The sequence below is a fragment of the Myiozetetes cayanensis genome, unplaced genomic scaffold, assembly GCF_022539395.1.
Source record: "Myiozetetes cayanensis isolate MyiCay16 unplaced genomic scaffold, myiCay2020 scf2-11, whole genome shotgun sequence".
NCBI classification, from domain to species: domain Eukaryota; kingdom Metazoa; phylum Chordata; class Aves; order Passeriformes; family Tyrannidae; genus Myiozetetes; species Myiozetetes cayanensis.
In genome coordinates, this window is record NW_026087411.1 from 57014533 (window position 1) to 57036881 (window position 22349).

General features: G+C 42.2%; 2 protein-coding genes across 3 annotated transcripts in view; one reads left to right on the forward strand and one right to left on the reverse strand.

Annotated features, from left to right (window-relative positions):
- The window catches only part of PEX7 (peroxisomal biogenesis factor 7), a 44200-nt gene extending 36363 nt beyond the window's left edge, over nucleotides 1-7837 (reverse strand). The window contains exons 1-5 of one of the 2 annotated variants that reach the window (XM_050315791.1): nucleotides 7675-7837; nucleotides 6334-6391; nucleotides 4688-4838; nucleotides 1273-1350; nucleotides 867-975 (exon numbers count right to left, since the gene is read on the reverse strand). In XM_050315791.1, coding sequence (XP_050171748.1) covers nucleotides 867-975; nucleotides 1273-1350; nucleotides 4688-4838; nucleotides 6334-6391; nucleotides 7675-7804 — 526 coding nt within the window. In that variant the 5' untranslated portion in view covers nucleotides 7805-7837. The remainder of the gene's footprint in view (nucleotides 1-866; nucleotides 976-1272; nucleotides 1351-4687; nucleotides 4839-6333; nucleotides 6392-7674) is intronic. The other variant, XM_050315790.1, reaches the window with a different exon arrangement.
- Nucleotides 7838-15721: 7884 nt separating this feature from the next.
- MAP3K5 (mitogen-activated protein kinase kinase kinase 5) overlaps nucleotides 15722-22349 on the forward strand; it is a 100622-nt gene continuing 93994 nt past the window's right edge. Inside the window, exon 1 of the mRNA XM_050315469.1 lies at nucleotides 15722-16492. Within this exon, the coding sequence (XP_050171426.1) occupies nucleotides 16087-16492 (406 nt within the window). The 5' untranslated portion in view covers nucleotides 15722-16086. The remainder of the gene's footprint in view (nucleotides 16493-22349) is intronic.

Consider the following 22349-nt stretch of genomic DNA (forward strand, 5'->3'; position numbering starts at 1 on the left):
GCAGAGTAGTGAAGACCAGTATCTGTGTGTACACACTGTCTCTCTAACTTTGGTAATGGGAAAACATATTTATACTTGCTTACCCTCTTGACATATTTAAATCAGTACAGATGTACAATAGACTTGAAATCAGAGAAATTCAACCCACCAGAGTTAATTTATCAGTATTTGTATTAGGGCAGTGTCTTACAGCCCCTCTGTTTTCCAAGCAAACTGTGGCTACCAGCACCCCTTGCCTAGTTAGTCATCAGCTGGGCTCCAAGTCTCACTCCAGAGCTCTTCTTGTGCCTCTGGAGCAGGAGCAGTGTCTGGCAAACACTACCACCTCACCTCTCTTTGCCTCGGGGTACACTCAATTCAATTATTGTTGCATTGACAGCACTGGCCAAAGCAGGAAAGTAAAATTGATCATTACTTTTCCCAAAGAACAACACACAAAGATTTGCAGAAGTACTTAAAACAACTCAATAGGAACTGACTACATTTCTTATAGAGTTAATCTACTGACACTTGAGACAGTTTGAACAAAAATGTAGGCCAAAACACAAAATAAAGTACGTAACATGGTTTAGTGGTCAATAACAAGAGTGAGAGGAATGGAAGAGAGCTACATAAAATAACAGATAAAACTGCCACAAGGTCACTGTTAGAGAACTGCTGATCCCTATTTAAATGGACAAGAGGATGATTAACTGATTGTAACAGAACCTACAAATCCAGCTGCAGCAATAAGTTTACCTTTCCTTGTTCCATTTTTATGTATGACACACACTACCATCTGCTGGACAAAGTGCTGAACTAATCCAACAACATAAAAGGTGGCTTTTGCTTTTTTGTTGCGAGAACCTCTTTACCATCATGTTTACCTGAGGCAGATGCAAAACAACCTGGGATGTGTGGAGACCATATAGTGCTGTAAATGACCCCTTCGTGGCCTTTAAAAGTGCATAATGACTTCCCCACAGCTGGATCCCACTGAATAAAGTAAAAAAGAAAACTGTTCAATAAGAAAGGAAAGGGTTTCAAACATTTAAAAAAAAAAAAGCTTCATACATACAGAAAGGACCAAATGAACTTCTTTTTAGCATGTATCATGAAAAGCATTTGTATATTTAAACTGATATCAACTGAGGGATTAAGCAACACCTCAGTTAAAACAGAATTTCAGCCTTAGGGTAAAAATAAAGAACAAAAGTGCATCAATGCTGTTTCTTAGCACAAAGAACTATCAGATCCAAAACATTTTTCACCTTCAGCAGAAAACCAACATACCAGCTTGGCTGTTTGATCCCATGAACCAGACACCACTAGCTGCTCTCCTCTAGTTTGGCTCCAGTCAACACTATATGCCTATAAATGATATAACAGCATAGTTTAGAAGGAGCATCAGAATACAAGTTTGAGACTGTAGTTAGTCAAAGTTTCACAAAATAGACTTGGATTTTTAGGTTGTATCCTAGTCAGCTAAAAAAACCATACCGGTGAAGCACCACAAAACTGCCAACAATGTTATTTACCCCAACAAAAATTAAACTTAGTATCTCAGTCAGGCATTACAGATACAGATAGGCTCAGAAAAATATCCAAAAAAGCAGATGGGCCAAACCAAGGGAAAAAAAAAGCTGTAATAAAATCCACATACAACCCCCAGGACTAGAAGTCTACCACCTTAAAAGCTGTCATTCAAACTAATTTCTTATTGCTGACCCATTTTTATTCAAATACCTACATTCTCCAGTTGTGAGCAATGTAAATGTCATATCCATGGTCTATGCTAGCTCCAACTTAAATGAACTGGTTTTCAACTATTTGCTTATTTTCCACAAGTGGAAAGCAACCCACAGAAAAACCAGGTGCATTATCTTACAAAGTCTTGCTTCCCATATACTGAAAGCCACATTGCTCTGGCCCATTCTGTACTAGCTCCCTTCCTTGAGGATCTTACAATCCAAATCTACAAGACACTTGTGACAGTACTTGACAAAAGCCAAATAACCAAATAATTAGAAGTATTTGTTTTGCCAAACCATGCCTTTACCTCTTGACTTTTCTACTTTTGTTAACTAACTAATTGAAGTACAGCTCATTAAAACATCCTCCCTGCCAACCTGACTCTTCTTACTAAAATAAAGACATGCAAGTGCTGCCATAAATTCTAAGAATCGAAGACATGACAGTTCTCCAAAGCGGTGCCTGAGCTCCTCACATACCTTAGCCTCCCTCTTTATCCCTGAATTTGTGTGATGGCCTGTGTTCAACCCCTAAGCCACTGCTGTTTCGAAATGCCCCTAAATGCATCTACATTCCTAGCAGAATGCAGCACCCAGTACACCTCTTTCACAAAACAGTTCAGTAGAAGTGTTTGGCTCTCATAGTCACGGTTTTCCAGAAATAAACACATCCCTGGGAAAGACGCACCTGTATCGCACAACTCGTGCAGCCCGTACACCCAACCACACGGTATTTGGGACATATCAGATGCACTGCCCAGATTAAGTCAAAGTGCACATACGGCTCGCAGGTCGCTCCCAGGCTATCGGCGTGGAGATCTGCCGTGCACGTGCTGACACACAGACCTGTGTGCATATGGCACACGTGGCTGGGACTGCTCAGCGCTCTGCAGCTGCAGCGGAGGCAACGGGACCTGGGCATATTCTCCTCCAGGCAAGAATTACAAATAGAACAGACAGCAGGCTCAGAGAAAGCAAGAGCTACTGTCCATTTGGCACGTGACAGGTCCAGGTAACAGGAAGAAAATGAAAAGAAGATGGCGTGGAGAACTAAGTAAGGTTCTTTATTCTTTCCTTTTCATAGTGTCACCCAACATAAATTTGCAGACAATTCAATAGAAGCTGTGTTGAGCAACTGGGGAAGACAGTGCTTTATCTTCAATCATAAAATACATGAATACTAGTTTATGCCTTAAGAACAGTAAGAAATGCCTCAGGCAAGAGAAAAAAACAAGGGCAAAAAATGTAAACCCATAAAATTTTGTTTACAATAAATGTTCAGGCTTGCTGTACAAGACAAATTTAATTCAAGTATTCTGTTTTCTTACATTCAAGTGAGACTGCATCAAAACCACATTAAATTAGACTAATTTATTCATGAGATTCAGCAGTTGGTAAGTGTTGGAATAAAACTCATTGTCCTTTGATAATACAAATTCACTTATAAATTAAAAATGCACATTCTTTTTGAGGAGGGACAATAATCTCATTCGGAAAAGAAGAAACAAGATCCCTGTCAATCTTGCATTAGAAATAATATAAAATGCAGTGACAAAATTGTCATTAGAAATGTCAGATGAGGTTTAAGGATTAGGAAGGTATTGAGAGCATTGTCTGCCAGTGTTTACCACAAATTGTTAGGGGAGTTCCCTCTGAGATCTTACGTCTTAATGCAAACTCATAAAGAATCAATACAAACCTTTCATATCTCACAATAAACACTCAGACCATGTTTCCTACACTGTCTTTCTAATCATGGTTGAATATGCCCACCTTCCCATGCTACCTGCTAAACTAAGACTTGGACATAGAAATGCTTACTTCACAAACAACAGATGGTGTGGCAAAACCAAAATAAACTTATGTACAGAATTTCAACAAGAAAATGACAGAAACAAACTAACAAAAAATTTGGTACTTTCCTTCAACTACTTACTACTATCAGTCTTTGAAAATTACCATAAAATTCTCAAAATTTTGTTTACACCATATATGTATTAAACAAAATTAGCAAAACTACAAAGACACATGGTACAGAAGATGGACTGCTGTGTAACTGCAGTCACTGAGCTTTTAGCTTTGTGCTTCATATCTGAAAAAGTCTTGAGGTTTTTGTGAAGAAAACTGAATTTCTTCCATCATTTTTATTGACTACATATTTACAAATTTATTTTATCGACATTGTTGTAATTTAGCTAAAGTATCGGTAATCCAGGCTAAAACTGTTTCCAAAATTCAAAGACTTGACAAAAGTGAGTGGAGAGCTGGAAGGAAAGCTTAAAAAAATGGGGGTAGAAAAATCACTTTGGGGAAAATATACGTACTACAGTAAAATATCCTTAAAACTATGCAAATATATTTATAAACCTGAACATAACATTATTCTCTACCCATACAGCACTGCATACTAAGATTTTAGGAAAATCAAATGCAACAGTATCATACCAAGGCTAAAAAATCATACACGTTGTCCCAACAATTGACTACAGGATCTGTAAGATCTCACAGATGCTAGAATGGAAAAGCATAAGCAGTTCTGGGTGCAACAGAAGTCCTAAGGATTTGCATAACGTGCATCTCTCTATAACCTCAAGGATAACACTGATACATCAGCTGCCCGATTCAGACCTACCCAATAAAGCTCTCTAAAAACCACAGCATGACTGCAGTATTTTCATACAACACAGTGTTACTCAGCCCATAAGGAACCACAAATACTACTCTGAATGTATTAGATTTGTGTAATTAAGCTGTACCTACTACCGCATATGAATGTACACAATAATATGTACAATAGGCGGGTCACTTTATGTTCAAAAGTAATGTTATTAATTCAAACCCCAAAAATTAAAAAATAGGAAACAAAAAGCCACTTTTGATTATAAGACCACAAATAAATCTTTTAATTATTTAAGCATTAGATCATCCATTAAATTTTTTAAGTTTGCCTGGTTTACCTCCAGAGTGTGCTCTTTATAGACTTGCAGTGGACCTTTGGTTTTAGCTGTATCCCAGATTTGCAGAGATCCATCTCCACTACAAGTGATCAACACATGTTCATTATTCTCACTCCAGGTCACATCAAACAGGCCATCATTCCAGTCGAAACTAAATAAAAAAATGAAAATATTTGTCTGTGAGAAAGCACGACATAAACATCTGGACTAGTTACAAGCAAAGACAGTATTTCTTTAACTCGCCCTTTTTACCATTCTAAATGGTATTTTTATATATTTGAGTTCCAGTGAATCTCCATACAATCATAACTTAGTTGTTACAATGCTAACTTCTACAACTGTATACTCAAATAGTTAAAGCATAAATGAACCAAGGACCTTTCACACAGCGAGAATGAACTCTGATTTCAATCTTGGACTTGCCATGCAAACAAAGACAGAAGCACAACATGTCTCAGTCTGATCTGTGGTTTCTCCACGCTGCTGCTACATGGGTGGGAGTCTCTTGTCTATAACAGTTATAGTAAAATAAGAAATAAAACTGTGTTGGGAGAGCCCTAACCAATTCACACCACCATCAGGAGTCTGAGTCACAATGAAAAACCAACAGAAACACAGTCATGAACTTAACGAAGATCTCTACTCTCCCCTAAAAAGGCTATCAACACACCAACAACTCATCCTATGGGATCTGGTACCATATATTAGTTGCTCTGCGCCAACCATCAATGACTGTGCTATTATCTGACAGCAAATAAAATTTATTTAACCCCTTTTCACTGAAGGTTTAGCTAAGCTGAGGTTAAACTTCATGGTACCCTGCAGTAATGATGAGGGAAAGGCACGCACACAGAATGCTTTGACAGAGAAAACAACAACAGTCTATGGCTCAGTAAGTTAAGAGGATTTTCTACCACAAAGTGAGTTGAGTCACTGGAAACATAGAAATGAACAGTACTAAACCAGAGCACTTAGCAGAAGTAACAGAATGCTGAACAGCTTTATAATTATGAATGAAAAAAAGTTTCTCTGAGCATGATTAACTATTTTTAAGCATTTCTATTTTATCTCTCTTAATCTAAACAGCTGCTGTTTCAAAACTTGCCTTAAAAAAGTTTTAGGTCAATGACAGTCAGGTATTAAACCCCCTCCTTTCTAACCTTTCTCCTCCTTCCATCCAGAACAAAATCAACCTCCTCTCAAATGCTTTAAATATTTAATCTCTTAGGAAGGACCCCTATGACTTTATGTAGCTTCCTGTTCTATTTTCAGTAAAGTCAATCGTAAGAGCATAAATTTAGGTGGCAAGGCACTGTTCCTAAAAAGCTAAAGCTTGTACTTTCAAGCTAGGGTAGCAAGGCTGCTTTTAAATTACATTGTCAGTTCTCTATAAAAGGGTTTACATATGGAAGTGACACAAGCCAGATGACCTCCTGAAACAAAATCTATGCAATGTAAACATATATTTTGTATTGTATGTAAATACATTCATTTGTATGCAAATACAAAGATGGGCATTCATAAATACTTTAGCATAGATATATGATACCTTTTATCACTAACAGTAACCCAAAATACTTAAGTTCTGTCTTGTACTCACAAGTATACAGTAAGTTTTCTCTTAAGAAACAAAATAGACCTCTTACCTCCTGAGCAGAACAATCCCAGCTTCATTTTGTTCCAGCACTGCCAGAGTTCCACAACCTAAACCAGCAAAATAAAACAAAACATCACAACTAGTTCCCCTAGAGTGATTCTCCAATGTGCAAATACAAGGGGCGCCTGAACTTTAGAAGGCCAAACAATTAGCTGCATAATTAAACATCTTGTGGTCTCATGTTCTCTTAAACAGTAATTCATTTACATGGGATACTTTTTGTTTGGTTTTGTTTTTTCTTCATTACAGTATGCCTATCTGTAGGTAAGGTTGAAAAAGACTCACAAAGCATAAAAGTGCATTTTATGCGTCACGTGACAAACATACCAACACGGGGTTCCCTTTTGTCTTTCTGATAACACAGCAGACCAGACAGAACACTGTTTCCTCCCCTCCTCCCCCCTCCCGAATCTAGTAATATAAACAGAGCTCACCAGAAACTAAACAAAAATTCAATTCTGATAAAAAACATACAGGTTCTGCTTTCCCATCTGGATGGGATATTGTCAAAGTAATCCCACACTTAGAAACTCTGTTTAAAATGAATGTTTTGGGGAGCAATACTCCCACTGGAAATGAAAAAGGTCCCAGTGTTGAGGAACGTTCAGCCTGGCTCTTCCACGGGGCCGCAGGGTTGCCAGGGCGTGCCTGGGCACTCAGGGTTTGAGACAAGAACGGTTGAAACTACAGAATGACAGAATATTCTGAGTTGGAAAGGACTCACAAGGATTATCTAAGCCCAACTCCTAGCCCTACACAGAACACCCCAGGAAGCATGTACCTTAGAGCGTTGTCCAAACACTTCTTGAACTCTTGTCAGGCTTGGTGCTGTGACCACTTCCCTGGGGAGCCTGTTCCAGTGCCCAAACACTTCTCGGTGATGAACATTTTCCTAAGAGCTAACCTAAACCTCCCCTAAAACAGCTTCGTGCCGTTCCCTTGGGTCCTGTCACCGGAGAAAGTCTTTTTCAGACATTTCATTCACCATGTGTACGCCTTTACTAGTGTTATTTATTCTCGACCCTACCAAACGAGCGCTCCTCCGCGAGGGCGCTGTGGGAACACACGGCACCAGCGGGCTGGCACTCGGGAAGCGGCACATCCCGGGGGGCTGGGGGCGGCAGGAGCAGCTCCCGCAACAACCCCGAGCCCTGCCGCGGGGCACAGGCGCTGTCCCACGGCTAAACCAACGCAGCGTAAAGGGAAGTCGTCCCCGGACGCTTTCGCGTCAGACACCGTCTGTCCTTCCGCACACCCACGTTTCCAGCCTCCTCCTCCTCCCGTGAGGAGCCACGTTCCCGGTCACCCCCGCCGCTGCCGCCCCCCGCACCTGCCATGCCGTAGTACTGCGAGGCGGCGCAGGCCACTCGCCCCGGCCAGTAGGGCGAGAACTCCGCCGCGTAGCCGTGCAGCCCGGGCAGCCGCAGGGCCCCGCCGGCACCGCCCGCCGTGGTGCCCATGGCCCCCGCCCGGGCCTCCGCCGAGCCGCGGAGGAGCCGCCAGGCCCCGGCCCCGGCGGAAGCGCCCGCCCGCCCGCCGGGCGGTGCCGGAGCGGCGGCGCCGCCACCGCCATCTTTGGCGATGGCAGGGCCGGCCCAGTGCGGCAGCCCGGGATAAACAACCCTCGGAATCACCTTCCCGGTGAGCACGAGAGCACTTCCAAATTTCAGGGACAGTCCGCTCTTTTATGTGCCACGTTAAGGCATAAATCAGCTCGTTGTGTGTGCGTCAGCTTGAATACACGAGATGTTTCAATCATAAGCGTGTATGTTAGCTGTCATTTTTCTTTTTAAAAGCACTTAAGCTGTTTCATTCTCCAATTTTGTTTAATAGATCTGTGCATTTTTTCATTCTTCTCGTTACGCTGTTACGCCTTACGGAAGTCCTTTTATGAACAAACTTTTTACATCCATGACAACTTCTTTTAAGTCAGTGGGAATTTTGCCTTTGAAAGGAAGAGGTTGGGGGGGGATGTTCAGGCTTAGAAAATTAGTATTTAAGCAGAGCAGCAGTTGCAGCTTTTACAGTGTTATTCCCTATATATGTATATTCATATGTCCTTTACATATATATATGTATCTATCCCACACTAAGACCTTAAATCATCTTGTCCATGAGCTGCTTTACGCTGATGATGCCGCCCTCGTTGCCCACACAGAAGCAGCTCTGCAGCATTTAACATCCTGCTTTGCAGAGGCTGCTGAGCTTTTTGGGCTGGAAGTCAGCTTGAAGAAGACAGAAATTTTATATCAGCCTGCACCCTCAGGAAGTCTTCCACCATCCCCATATCACCATTGGTGAAACAGAGCTTAAATCAGTTCAGCAGTTTAATTACCTGGGAAGTATCATCTCCTCAGACAGTAAGATTGATGCAGAAATAGACAACAGGTTAGCAAAGGCGTATAGAGCTTTTGGTAAACTCCATAAAAGAGTGTGGCAAAACAAACACCTGAAGAAAAGTAGAAAGATCAGCGTTTACAGAGCCATTGTACTGTCTATCTTTTATATGGATCTGAATCGTGGGTCATTTACTGCTACCACTTGCATCTCTTAGAACGCTTCCATCAGCACTGCCTCCATACAATCCTAAACATCCACTGGACTGACTATGTGACCAACACGTCTGTCCTTGAACAGGCAGCAGTCACGAGCATCGAGGCCATGCTGCTGAGAACACAGCTGCGCTGGGCAGGGCACGTCTCGATGCAGGACTATCACCTCCCTAAGATTGTGCTCTATGGGGAACTTGCCACTGGCTGCTGCAAGAGAGGAGCCCTGAAGAGGAGATACAAGGACTGCCTGTAACAATCCCTCATCCTTGGCCATATTGATCACCACCATTGGTCTACTCTAGCCTCCAGTTGGGAGGCCTGGAGACACACCATCTATAACGCTGCTGCTGCTTTTGAGAACACACGCAGGATCACTCTCGAGGAGAGAAGACAACGCAGAAAGAATCGCATCTTGTCGATAACACCTGGGGAGTCTTTCTGTTGTGCCTTCTGCAACCAGACTTGTCTATCTCGCATTGGCCTTTTTAGCCTTTTTTAGTGCGCTTGTAGCAAGCGTGGGTAGAGCCCCTCTCAAATCTTCGTTTGCGAAGCCTAGCCATGATGATGATGTATCTATCTATATGGGTTTTAAAATACAGATACAGATACTATTCCATCTGAACACAGATTAATTAGTTATAGTGACCCATCTATGTATTTAGAGATAAAAATGCAAAAGTATTATTTTACACATTCGGAAGGTACACCAAAGGCAAATCAGATTATTTAGTCGAGGTAACATCATGAAGCTAGGAGCATACTTCTGCTATTCAGACTTATATTTAAAATTAAACCTGGACTACAAAATCTGTTGTAAAGCCACAGAAATGTCCAGTTGCTTAAACTGGAACTCAGATGCAGAACACTGAATTAGGCAGTTCTACTCATTCTTTGATCTCATGGTAAAAATGAAAACAAATATGTTTATCAAGCAGGCTCCAGGATTTTAGAAAAAAACCAGTTCAAATTCAATGCAAGTGAAGCTCAGTATAAGGTATCCTTTGCATTATCACAGCAGCTCCCAAAGCCTCACAACTGGCAATTTACAATCTTAATTTATTGATGGACATCACATGAGATAAGGTTTTTTTAGCCTTGGGGCAAAGGAATACCTTACAGAATAGGCTGCTCCAGGCCAAATTCAACCAATTTTAGCTTCTGTGGAATCTTTTTACATCAGTTTATCTTTTTAAAATGCAAGTTACAAGACCGTTTTCTGAGTAAGTGTTTTTAAAGTAATTGTCCCCTTTGTTACTGGGATATCAATAACAACACTTAAAAAGATACAGGGCCACCACAGTGGTGCAGTAAGTAAATATGGACACGGCCATTTGCGAGGTGTGTGAGTCAAGTGGTGCTTAATGGTGTAAAGTCCAGTTATTCTATGGACAGTTTATCACTGAATTGGAAAGGTTTAATCAAGTCCATTGTTCAAAACTAGTTGATATTTTGTAATGAGTGAAATTCCGCAGAGAGGTTACACAAACAGGAAGCAGTTCTTATCAGTGGCCCAGCTTTGTTTAAAAGACACGATTAAAAGAATTTTTGTAGACATAAAGATCAAGAAGTGGATAAAAGGTTACAGGAAGGTCCCGAGAGAAAGACTAGTTCCCCAAACGTTTTTTTCCACAAACGAACTTGTGAATTCAGGTTTTGAAGATCATTAGAAGTAGAAAGCAAAATAATACAGCAAGTGAAAGTATTTGCATAGGATGGTTTCAAGGTAGAAAGAATAACAACCAAAGAAACAAAAGCTATTTTACAAGCAAAGAGAGAAGGGCCCAACAAACAAAGTTGCTAAACATGACTGTATTTCCTCCTCACTCTCTGGTCAGCTGAGTAAATTAAAGAAACATGGAAGATCACCAATCATAGTAGCACTTTGTATGCAGCTATTGAAACTGGGTGGTCTACCAGCCAGCTCCTTCTACCAGGTAACACCAATCACAGAATCAATTAGGTTGGAAAAGACCTCTGAGATCATTGAGTCCAACCTGTGACCGAACACCATGATGTCAACTAGACCATGGCACTAAGTGCCACATCCAGTCCTTACTCGAACACTTCCAGGGACAGCGTCTTCATAATCTCTCTGGGCAGCCCATTCCAATTCCAAATCATCCTCTCTGTGAAGAAATTCCTCTTAATATCCAACTTAAAGCTCCTCTGGCGCACCTTGAGACTATGTCCTGTCATCCTGTCCCTGGTTGCCTGGGAGAAGATGCCAATCCCCACCTGCCTACAACCTCCTTTCAGGTGGTTGTAGAGAGTGATGAGGTCTCTCCTGAGCCTTCTCTTCTCCAGGCTGAACAACCCCAGCTCCCTCAGCTGTTTCTCGTAAGACTTGTGCTCCATTCCCTTCACCAGCTTTATTACCCTTCTCTGGAATCATTCCAGCACCTTAGTGTCCTTCCTGAATTGAGGGGCACAGAACTGGACACAGGACTCGAAGTGTGGCCTCGCCAGTGCCTAGTACAGGGGAAAAATCCACATGGATTCTTCCAAACAGATGGAGCCTGTGTACAGCAGTAGATGGCAGCCATGTTCCATGCAAAAAACCAAGCGTCCTCAGTTGTAGGAAAAAAAATCCCTAACTACACTGAAATTACTGGTTTCCTAACCCAACATAATTTCAGTAAAAAAAGTTGCTTAGTATGTAACTTTTAGGCTATATTTATGCAGCTGTCACTTCTCTACACTCAGCTCAGAGTCCTACACCTGGTAAGCCTTAGAATAGGTGGTTGAGATGCTTACAGCAGCATCTCCACCCTTTCAGCCCCAAGAGCTCTGTTCTGTTACAAACATATGTCCCTCATTTCATCAGCTTGCTAGCTGACAGCTAGCTTAGGTGTGAGCTGAGCTGGTAACCATCACTGCTGTATATGCCAATCCTTCCAAAACCCTTGCTGGTCAGCAGAAACAGTAATCAGGTCTGCTTGGGTCCAGATATTTAAAGAAGTTATAAAAAGAGCTTTTGTACCAGAGAAAGTAGCATGTGAGCCATTCCTTCACATGCAGGGACGGGTGGCTTAAAACACTGAAGATACCCAGGGACTGGATTCACTGAGTAAACTCTTTTCCTATCCTTTAGCTATTGCATTCATTAGGCTCCATGCCATCAAGATTTTCTTCTACAAGTGATTGCTCATATTGACTAATAGAAACGTAGAGATGTTCCCAGCTGAAATTCCCACACTGTCATAAAGCTTTAAGAAAAGCATTAAGATTCATTATAGGATTGCAAAACTGGCAGCAGTGAAAATAAACAAATGAAAGTAAGCAAGGGGGTTGTGGGAACAAATGAAAGGGAAAAGGCACCCTGCATATGGGGAAAGTAAGGTTTGTCGTGTTTGGAAGGAAGAGGCAGTTAGCACAGAGCCTTTTCTGGAAGTTTAAAAGAACAAAAGAAGCAAGAGGAGGGAAAGGGAAAGACACTGGAGCAGAGGAAGATTTAGACAAGGTGATTTAGAAAGAAATGGAAAAGACTATGAAGCAAGAACAGCGCACATTCTTCACTATGCTCACAGGGAAAGGGCTTCAGTAGTGGTCCTGACTGGTGAAATAGCCGTCCCTGATGATGTATCCACCTTGCCCAGCCAGGTTTTGCTGGGTGCCACCTATGTGCACCATGCCATAATTTGGTAAGCAGATTCCCCTCGTTATTACTGTTCCATGATTAGCTGCATCCCTACACTATGGCCACCAGCCTCTATCTGCGCCTTTATACGTACATATCGCTTCAAAATGCTCAGTGTAATTGTAAATTTACCTTTTCTTAAAGATTGGCAGCTGGTTGCCACAAAACATTGCCTTATCCCTACTGAACTTAAAAGCTACTTCTCATTGTCTACAGTGATATACTTAGTCTAACTTTTTAAGACATTTCTTAGAAACAAGTTCTTTTTATTTCAGTTGAATTGTTTCTACTGCTTGTGAGAGTACTGGCCTAAAGCTTCCAAAAATTGCATTAACTTATGTACTTTTAATATCTCAGATTTTTGTATCTGCAAATTTCTTTAAATTCTTTTTTTCTTTTTCTTACACCATAGTTGAAGCATGCTGGACTCCTGCAAACTTCTTTTTCTTGTTTATCAGTGAAGAGCTTACAGTGTATCTCCAATCTCTCATTCTTATATGTTATACTGTAGTTAAATAAGAGGGCCTTATAGTATGAGTGAAATTTAACATCCACTTTAAACGCAGTATCTGTAGTGATATATTTCAGTCCATTCTATCAATTCCATCCACATTACCATAAACAAAATTCAAAATGCAGGTTATTCTACAATAATTTTTCTCCCTCTACTAGACACTGATGGCAGTAATACATGAAAAATATAGTTTGGACAGAGCTATGTTAAATGCACATATGTTTTAAATTTAATCTCCATAAATCAGGATACATTTGAACTACCTTTTTTGGTCTCGGATCTTGTTTAAACTAGTTGGAGCAGCTAAATCAAGCCTGTGGCATCTGTCATGTACTGTTTCTCAGTCATCAAAAATTGCATTTATATTTGCAACTAATAATGTTGGCAAACTCTTGGATGTTAAAATTATAATTATGGTTAAAACTAAAGGCCAGTGATTTATAGCTGTAGAAATGCATAATGAAGAAAGGGTCATTATTTCAACAAGTCTACAGCTGACTGCTTGTTACATGTTTTTGTCTGTTTCATCTCTGAAAAAAACAGAGCTGGAAGAGGACAACACTGAATAGTGATTATATGCAAACCAGCTGGTGCTAAAGATGTTAATTCTGCAACTCTTGAGAAACAAGTGAACAAGGTAAGAGTACTTCTGGTAACAAATGGAGTGTTATTTTGGTTTCTAAAAAATCCTTGGAATTATCTCCTAATCAAACATGAAAACAGAAGAGCTCCTAAATGATTGTTCACTTCAGAGAGCTAACAGATTAAAAGATATGTTTTCACTTTATAAAAGCATCAGCAATTTGTGTTTGTTATTCAACAGCATTTTGATTTCTTTCCCAGTTTAGCACCCAACCTCACTCCCAGCCAAATCAGTAGAAAAACTAACTTAAATTTGGAATAGACATGGTGCTAATAACGAAGGAAGCCTCACAAGTCTGTAATGCTAAGTGGAATAGCATGCTTCTTCCGTCTCCTTTTGGTCCATAACTTCCTTCTGCACTTGACAAACACGGGCTGTTCTTGAGAACAACAGAGACATATTGTTCTTGCTTCCTGTAAGGTGATGTAACTGCAATGCTGAATGGATTAACACCAATTCTGCATTTTGTGGAAAACGCCATAATTTAGAAAAACACTGTTTGCCATTCAATTGTAGCAAGAAACAATAACTTACTGTGTCTGGCAGATGAGCAAATATTTACTTTTCCCTGTAAATTAGTCTGTAGTTTGCTCGTCATCTTCCTGCCCCATTTACCCATTTCTTATCAGCAGAAGCAAATGCCAGGCATATCTTGTCGAAAAAGGGGACTACTCAACACGAAAGCAAACAGAGCTACTGAAGGTACTGCAGTGACTTATTTTTCTAATTATTCCAGAACCGATCCTCTGTCTACTTAAGTAATGGACAATATGACGTAGACGAAGGCTTCATGCCAACAAGTGGATTAGTTTTAACAAGATCAATTTTAACAGGATGGGAGCTATCGATGTGTCATATAAACCTAACTAAAAATACGCAAGTACTATTTTGCCTTTTCCCTTGTACCTGTCTAATAGAAGGCCCTAAGAAAAAAAGGCATTTAATAAATCATCCAATTTCGCAGTATTTCTCTTCAAAAAGTGCAGAAGTCTCAACATCATTTCCTTTTCACATCAGTTTTGAATTACCTAGAGATTCACTCTTAGCCTGAAAACAATCTGAAATTTTGGGGTGTTTTTTTCGTATGATGTATTATTTCAAATTTCAAAGGGCCTGTTCCTCAACTGGGTGTCCTACCATACAAAGTTAGTACAGCTTTTAGCTATATGCAAGTTATTCCTACTAGTTTGCTTTTCTGTGAAGTAATATTTTTGGCAATTACCAAGCTTTCAAGTATTCTTGACAGATAAATTGCACGTGAATGCAAGAAACCGGCATATTTAATCAACATACAAGGGTAGGTTTACAGTTTCTGGTGCAGCACTGATCCTGCTGGAAACAGCCATAAACCCCTCAGTGAACTTGAAGTCATTTGGGAACACAGGGAGAGAGAGGTTAATTGTGGAAGACAAGGGGTAACGATTGCTAAATCACGACACTACTCCCAACTCAGTGCAAACACCCAAAGCGTGTACTCCTGACGAGATAGTTAGAACACGTGTGCGCAGCAAGTGATAAAACCCCATTTAGCAGGACCAGGACCTGGCTTCGCGCAAACACAGCCTCCTTTAGGTGAACCGAAAGCACCTCTGAAGACTCCAGTGCGAGTCAGAGCACGCGTTGTTTCAGCGGCGGGGAGGGGCAGCCTAAACCCACAGGTTCGAAGCACAACCGTGGGCTCGGGTTAGGAGGAAGGATAGTAAAAAGCAAAGCTCGGCGGAAGCGGCAGGGAAGGGGCGCCCTCGGCCCTCTCGAAGAGTTGGTACCGCCGTCCTCCCCGGGGGCGCTCCTGGGGAGCGGCGCCCTTCCCGCCTGAAAAGCGCTGTAAGGACACGGCGTGCATTCCCCACCCCAGGAGCTCCCACTCGGGACACGGCTGGAACGCCGAGGGGGGCGGGAAAAGGTTATTTCTGCCCGGAGGCGGGGCCGGAGGAGGTGCCCGACCCTGGGGCCGCCCCAGCCCGCTCTGCCAGTGGCTCCGCGGCTGTCGCTCGGCTAAAGCCGGTGCGGCGGAGAGCGGTTCTACAAGTGGTTCCTCCCGCGGCTGAGGAATTTTGCCCGGGGAGTGGAGAGGCCGGGGGAAGAGCGAGGTGCCGGGGGCAGCAGGAGCAGGAGGCCGGGCTGCCGGGGGTCGGCGCGCCGGGTAGTCCCTGCAGGTGCGGGGGAGAAGGGAGCGGCGCGTCATGGTGCCGGCGGCGGGCACGGAGGGAGGCTGTGCTCGTCTCCCCGTCTGCGGCAGCCTTCGCTAGCGCCCAAGTGGGAGCCCCTCGCTTCAGCCCCGCCGCCTCTCCCCTCCAGCAGCTCGGCGGGACCGTTCCGGGGCGGGCGGCGCAGTATGGCATCCGCCTAGCCCCGGTCAGCGCAGCAGAGCCCAGGGCTGCTCCTCCGCCGCCGGGATGAGCGACAGTAGCGAGGGGATCGTCAGCCTGCCGGTGCCCGGCCCGCCCGGCGGCGGGACCCCCTGCGAGGAGGCGCACGGCAGGCGAGCGCCCGGGGCCGACGCCCGCAGCCTCCTGCCCGACTTGGCCGCGCCGCCACCCGCCGCTCTCTGGGCTGAGGACGGCGCCGCCGCCGCCGCCGCCTGCCCGAGCACCGCGGCGCGGGCCAAGGGTGGCGGCCGGCGGACCGCGGTCACCTACGTGATCAACGAGGCGAGCCAGGGGCCGCTTCTGGCGGCGGAGAGCGGCGCCCTGCAGAGCCTGCGGGAGGCGTGCGAGGCGGTGGGGGCCGCGCTTGAGACCCTGCACTTCGGCAAGCTGGACTTCGGCGAGACGGCCGTGCTGGACCGCTTCTACAACGCAGGTGAGAGCGCCCACCCGCCCCGGCCGGGGCTGGTCATCGCCGCCGCGGGACCGGCTCGGCCCGCGCTCACCGCCCCCGGCCCGGCCCGGGGTCACCGCGGGGACGCGGGAGTAGCTCCGGCCACCGAGCCCTCCGGGGACTGAGCCCCGAGGTGCCCCTCGGCCCCGGCTGCAGCGGCACCCCGCTGGTGGTCACGGCGGGTCTGGGGAGGCAGGGGTGTGACAGAGCCTGCTCTTGTCTCCCGCGCTAACGTGTTTTGGGGAAGAAACTCTCCGTCAGCAAACGTGGTGTGAATCAGCGCTCGTGGATGCTACCAGCGGGTTAAACATGACCTGGCTGTTTTCTCCCGGTCTCCTAACACAGTGCAGGGATGCAAGTTTACACTAATACGATGAGTTCTGGCTGAAACAGGCTGAAGCTGCGAGGGCACGGAAGCTTTGAAAAGCAGATTTAGCACCAGACGTGTAGCTGGACGATTTCTTAGTGCTGACACAGTGTCTATGTGTTTGTGCTTGAAAGTTTGTGCTTTTGATATTAGTTTTTTAAAACATTTGTGATGGATGTGCTTGAACAAAGAGCTGCACACACGATCTAGTTAGTTGGCAAGAATACCCAGAGCTTCATCCCCTCGTCCCAGTTTGCCGTTTCACGGCAGTAAAAGTGTAACACCTTCATTTGAAACCACTGTAGTGGCTTGAGCTTCTGTCTTATGACCCCATTTGTAAAAAATAACAATATTTTATTGACAGATATATGGTGTGAATGTAGAATAAAAACCCCCCTCCTTGCTAGATTTGTAAAGACTTCATACAACTAAAACTACAGTATTGAATTAACGTGTTTTTTTTTACTTAAGAAAAATCAGAAGCAGGAAATTGACCTGACCTACAATTTTAAGCTTATTGTGTGATGTGGCTTTGGTGAATATGAAATATATGCTAAAAATAAGCATAGGTTTTGTCAGATATTGTAGTTTCCTTGTCTCCTGGGGAGGAGTGAAAAGAAGGAAAAAAAACCCAATAAACAATCCCCAAACCAATAAAAGTCTCCTGGCAGTATTGGAAGCAGTTCCAACCAAAGACCCTTTGGCACAGGCACAATTGTATCTGTCACCCCTTTGAAACTCTGCAAGCTTTGCCTCATGGACTGCTGCTTTCAGTGAGTTCAGTGAGGTGGTTGATTCTGAAGCGTGCAGTCACAGCTTATTCCTTCTGCCTCATGCAGAGCTGTGTCCTTAGAGGTAACAATTCTCAGAAGTCAGAGGAGATGTCCTCACAGGTGGAAATGGGAAGGCCATAGAGTTTCATTATAGATCCTATATTCTCTGCATATAGCTCAGAGAGATTTCAAGCACCCTGACATCTCTTCATTCCAGGGCAGATGAAATCTGAGAGTCTCTTTTGGTTCTGTTGTGGAAGCTGTTGCATAGTGAGGCTCACAAAGTTGAATTATCCATGATGTTTTCGTTACTCTTACCCTGGTTAGTTTTTAGACTCTGAGCTATGCAATAGGTGGGGTCTCAGTAATTCATGGAGGCTTTTCTTGTAATGGGAGATTTGACTTGGAGTGGGCCCCTTTCAATTTTGGCAGTAGGCGTCTGGCATATAGCACTACATAACTGCACACTTATGTAATATAATTTGCTTATTTCAGTGGCTTTTCAGCAAACTGTAAATGTGAAAGTACTACTTTTGCTTTCATATTGTTTGGCTGGGGGACTTTAAGGCAAGAGTTGCAAATGAGAAAAAATACTTTGCCGTTCTGCTTTAGTGGGAAAGTCCATAAACATGTAAAGAACTAGGAGAGTTGATCACATCCAGCTCCTGGGCTGAAGAGAGCTAGGTGTAGAAGTTTGTGTCTACTCGACATACAATCTGTACTGTCTGAACTGACCAGTCATAAATGAGCTGCAATCCCAAAACTGCGTTATGCTACTGATCCTAGGTCTAGAGGGATCTGTGAATTTTTATACTGTTTCTTTATCCCTGTTGCACTTTCTACACTCTCTATTTTTAAGAGTTAGTTGTTCTTCAGAAACTTTAAAATAGTGGAAAAAAAGGTCTCTCAGTTTAGGAACAGTGTTAAAGAGCATTAAAGCCTTGTAGAAGAAGAATGCAAATGGGCAACAATGTGGGGAACAAAACCAAAATGGTCATGGAGGGTGTAACTATTGCACAGATATCCCTTTTTAACTGCTTTAATAGGGTGGTGGGACAGAGCATTTGTGGGTGACCTAAGCTCCTTCTTTATTGCCCTTCTTGTCCTCTCATGCTGTGTGCTTTCAGTGATCAAAGGTGACATTAGTAATATCATAATGTCTGCACACTACATTATTTAAAAAAAAGTATGAAAATAGTGTAGCATGACTGAATGTTGAATAAGAATGTAGCAGTAGAAGTGCTTTCAAATTAAGTGATAGTTAAGTGATCATATATATTCAAGATATCAAGTCTTCCTGGACTCATTGTAAAGGCCAGCTAAGCTACAAGAGTAAGAAATAATGTGATTTTGTGAAGGTTTGGAAAATCAAGCTTATTAACTGTGTTTGAATGAACTAAAACATTAAACCTCTTAACTCTTATAATGCGTGTAAATCACCTATGATGGGGGGGAGGCAAAGCTACAGTGTAGGATACCTGTCCATCATTAAGGCTCCCCATTTTATTGTCATATTTTTGCTTTATGTAACACAGTCTGAACTCTTGACCATTTCTGTTGTAGGTTTGCATCATACCTTTCACTGCTTCAAAGAAATCCTCAAGGAGTATTAAGTATAATATCTTAAATGGAAATACTCATCATCTGCTCTAAATGTAGATTAACCCACTAATAATCTCCTTTTGCTAGCCTTATTCAATTCTGACCCTTAAATGCTGAGGCATAATTAGCAGTGCATATTAGTGAGTAGGTGTCAGCTATGTATAATTGAACCATTCAAGCACGAAATATTAAAATATCAAGCACCACTTGATTTCAGCAAAAAAGTAAAATATTTTTTGAGAAGCAAGTGTCAAATAAGCCCTGGAAACTGCTGCGGAAGGGTCTGACAAAAACAGAGATTTCAACATTTATCGCTTTTTCCTTCACTTAAAGAGAAACTAAAGTGAGAATAGGAAATTGTAGTTCGATATCTTGTAAAACTTGGTGTATCTGGGTTTGATCAGCTGTCTTAAGGGCTCTTTTCCTTATTCAACATTCAGTCCTTTGTAAAGGAAAAGAGTTTTTATTTTTTTTTTCTGTTCAATTACTTTGAGCTGCTGCAGGTGAATTGCAGGTATTTAAATTCAACTTAATTTCTAAACACTTCAGGAGTATTTTAAGAGTTGGGCAATTAGAGTCATGCCAAAATGTAGTAGAGGCACCATTGTACAGTGCAGTAGATAATCGTGGTGTTTTAAAAGTTACTGTAACCATCGATATTTGTAATTAAATGGTAATTTCTCTACATCACAATGACCACACATGCATATCCTGTTGATTTTTCTTTAATTGTTCAGTTCCTTTATGTAAACAGCCATAAGTGACCATAGAGTACTGAGGAGTTTGTTTGGCTTAGGTAAGCATTTTTTTTTTGGGGGGGGGGGGGGGGTCCTTATCATTTTAGACAATTGAAATTAGAATCTTGTCTATGTGTGCAGATCTTCACATGGTCACTCTGTATTACACAAATGCATCAAGGACTGTCTGAACAGAGTGTTTGAGGAAAAACAAAATAGGCCAAGGTACCATAAGAGGAAAAAAGTCACGAGTCAATAATCTGGGTCAGCTCTTCATGGTAGGGAGGTGCTTTAAGTCAAGGTAATTTCTTTACATATGTGTTTAGAATTAGACAGGGTTTTGTATGGTAATTTTTTAGCAGCAGAGAATTGGGCATTCTGACAATATCTATACAATCTCAGAGGGGCTGGTGAAAGATAAAGTTCACACAGTGACTGAGGGAGGATATGGGTTTTCTAATCCATGCAGTCGTTTGTTTTAGGTTGGTTTTCAAGCTAAACAGCTTGACATACAAAACTGTCCTTGTAACTCTATATAATGTTGTCTTATAATGCGAAATTTCATAACCTTCATAAGCATATGCTCAAGTTTCATGAATTAATGACCCTTTTGATAGTATTTTCTCCTAACACTGTTGTGTGGGGCTATTGAGATAATTCCCTAGAACAGCAATGATTTACTAAAATAGAGTTCATCAAATAAGAGATAATAGGTTTAGTACCTTATCTTTGCTCCTAGAATTCAACATCATTGCTTTTAGAAATCATGCTGTCTTGGGCTAGAAATTGTCGGTGTTTGCTTATTGGGTATAGAAACATATTGTGCAACATGCTTGGGGAGACTCTTGGTGTACAAAATGACAAAGAGTTCAGAGAATCAGTACAGTCACTTGCGTGAAAGTGAACTAAATAATTTCTGCAGATTCTACAGAACATTTGTGGATTATGCATTCATAAGCATTTACAGGCACACAGAAATGTAAAGCAGTGCCAGGGCTCAGCTACATTCTTGCAGCTTCTTCCTGTTCTTCCTCTGAATATGCTCCTTTCTTGATTCTAGAAGTTGACTTAAATGTTTTCCTTGGTAAAAAGCAGCATGTGTCCTGCCATATTAGCTGTTTGTAGGAGCAAAAAATCACTATCAGAGAGAGAGTAATCTCAAGCTTTATTCTATTCCACAGTCTCAGAATGATTAGGTGTTTTTCACCACTTTTTCCTCTGTGCTTTCTGACTATTATTTTTTAATTTTACTGACAGTTTTGTCAGACACTTGGAAATACTGCACATACTCTCTGTGATTATGCAGCACTTACATTCATCACTTATTTTACTTTTTTCAATACCCCTACATTCCTCAGGTACTGCTGTATCCATGCTATTGTTTCTATAGCATTGTGCTGGAGAATCCCTGTTCCAAATGATAGTTCTCATTAACATAGCAGGAGAAATTATCCTGATGCATTATTCTTGTCTGATTTCAGAGTCAAGGGCAACTAGTAAAAAAATAAGAAGTTTAGTACCACTGTCCATGGAACTCATGTTGAAATATCTTGTATTTCAGCAGCATTATGATGCAAGTGATGAGTTGGAGCAAGAAATGCCAAGTAATTTAACAATGGTGTGCAGAATAGATTTGATGTCTGTCTTAAAAGTATGACTATAATCATGTCAGGCATGCAAAGTATTACAAATACAGACTCTTTGTGTCTGAATGCATAGCACATATTGTAATGTTTAAATGTGGTGGGTTATAAAGCTTCTTTTGACTCCTGATATTGATTCCAGACTCAATTAGAAGGCAGCATTAGAGACCTAAACCAAATCCGTGGCACAATACAAAACAGTATTTAATTCTGAAGAACAGGAATGTGATCTACATCTACAACAAAAATGATGAGAATTCTGGGAAAAAATCCATAGTCCCGATGTAAAGTTTCTCTTGTGTGTTTATAGTGCTAGTGGAGAACTACTGAGTTTATGAAGAAAGCATGATATTTGAAACAACATATTCACAAATATTCCATTGCTGGACCATTGTAAATTTTCATAACCAAATGCCAGTATTGGCACTGTATTGCATAACTTCCATCGGGCTACCTGTCAATAATTGACTGGAAAACTAGTATTCCATCAGTTTCTTTCTGAAGTAGGAGGAACATAGCAAATACACCCATTCTATACATGACCTCCATGTATGTGGGCTGAGAGACCTGGGTTATCTTTCAGATTTTATCGCCAGCTTGTCATAGCAGTTTGTAACTCTGCTGTGCAGCAGAAGGTTTCTCAGGCCTCTCCCACAGCTGAGATGCTTGCATAGCATCTAGCATGGGTGCCCTGGGCACAGAAGCCTGATATTAGTG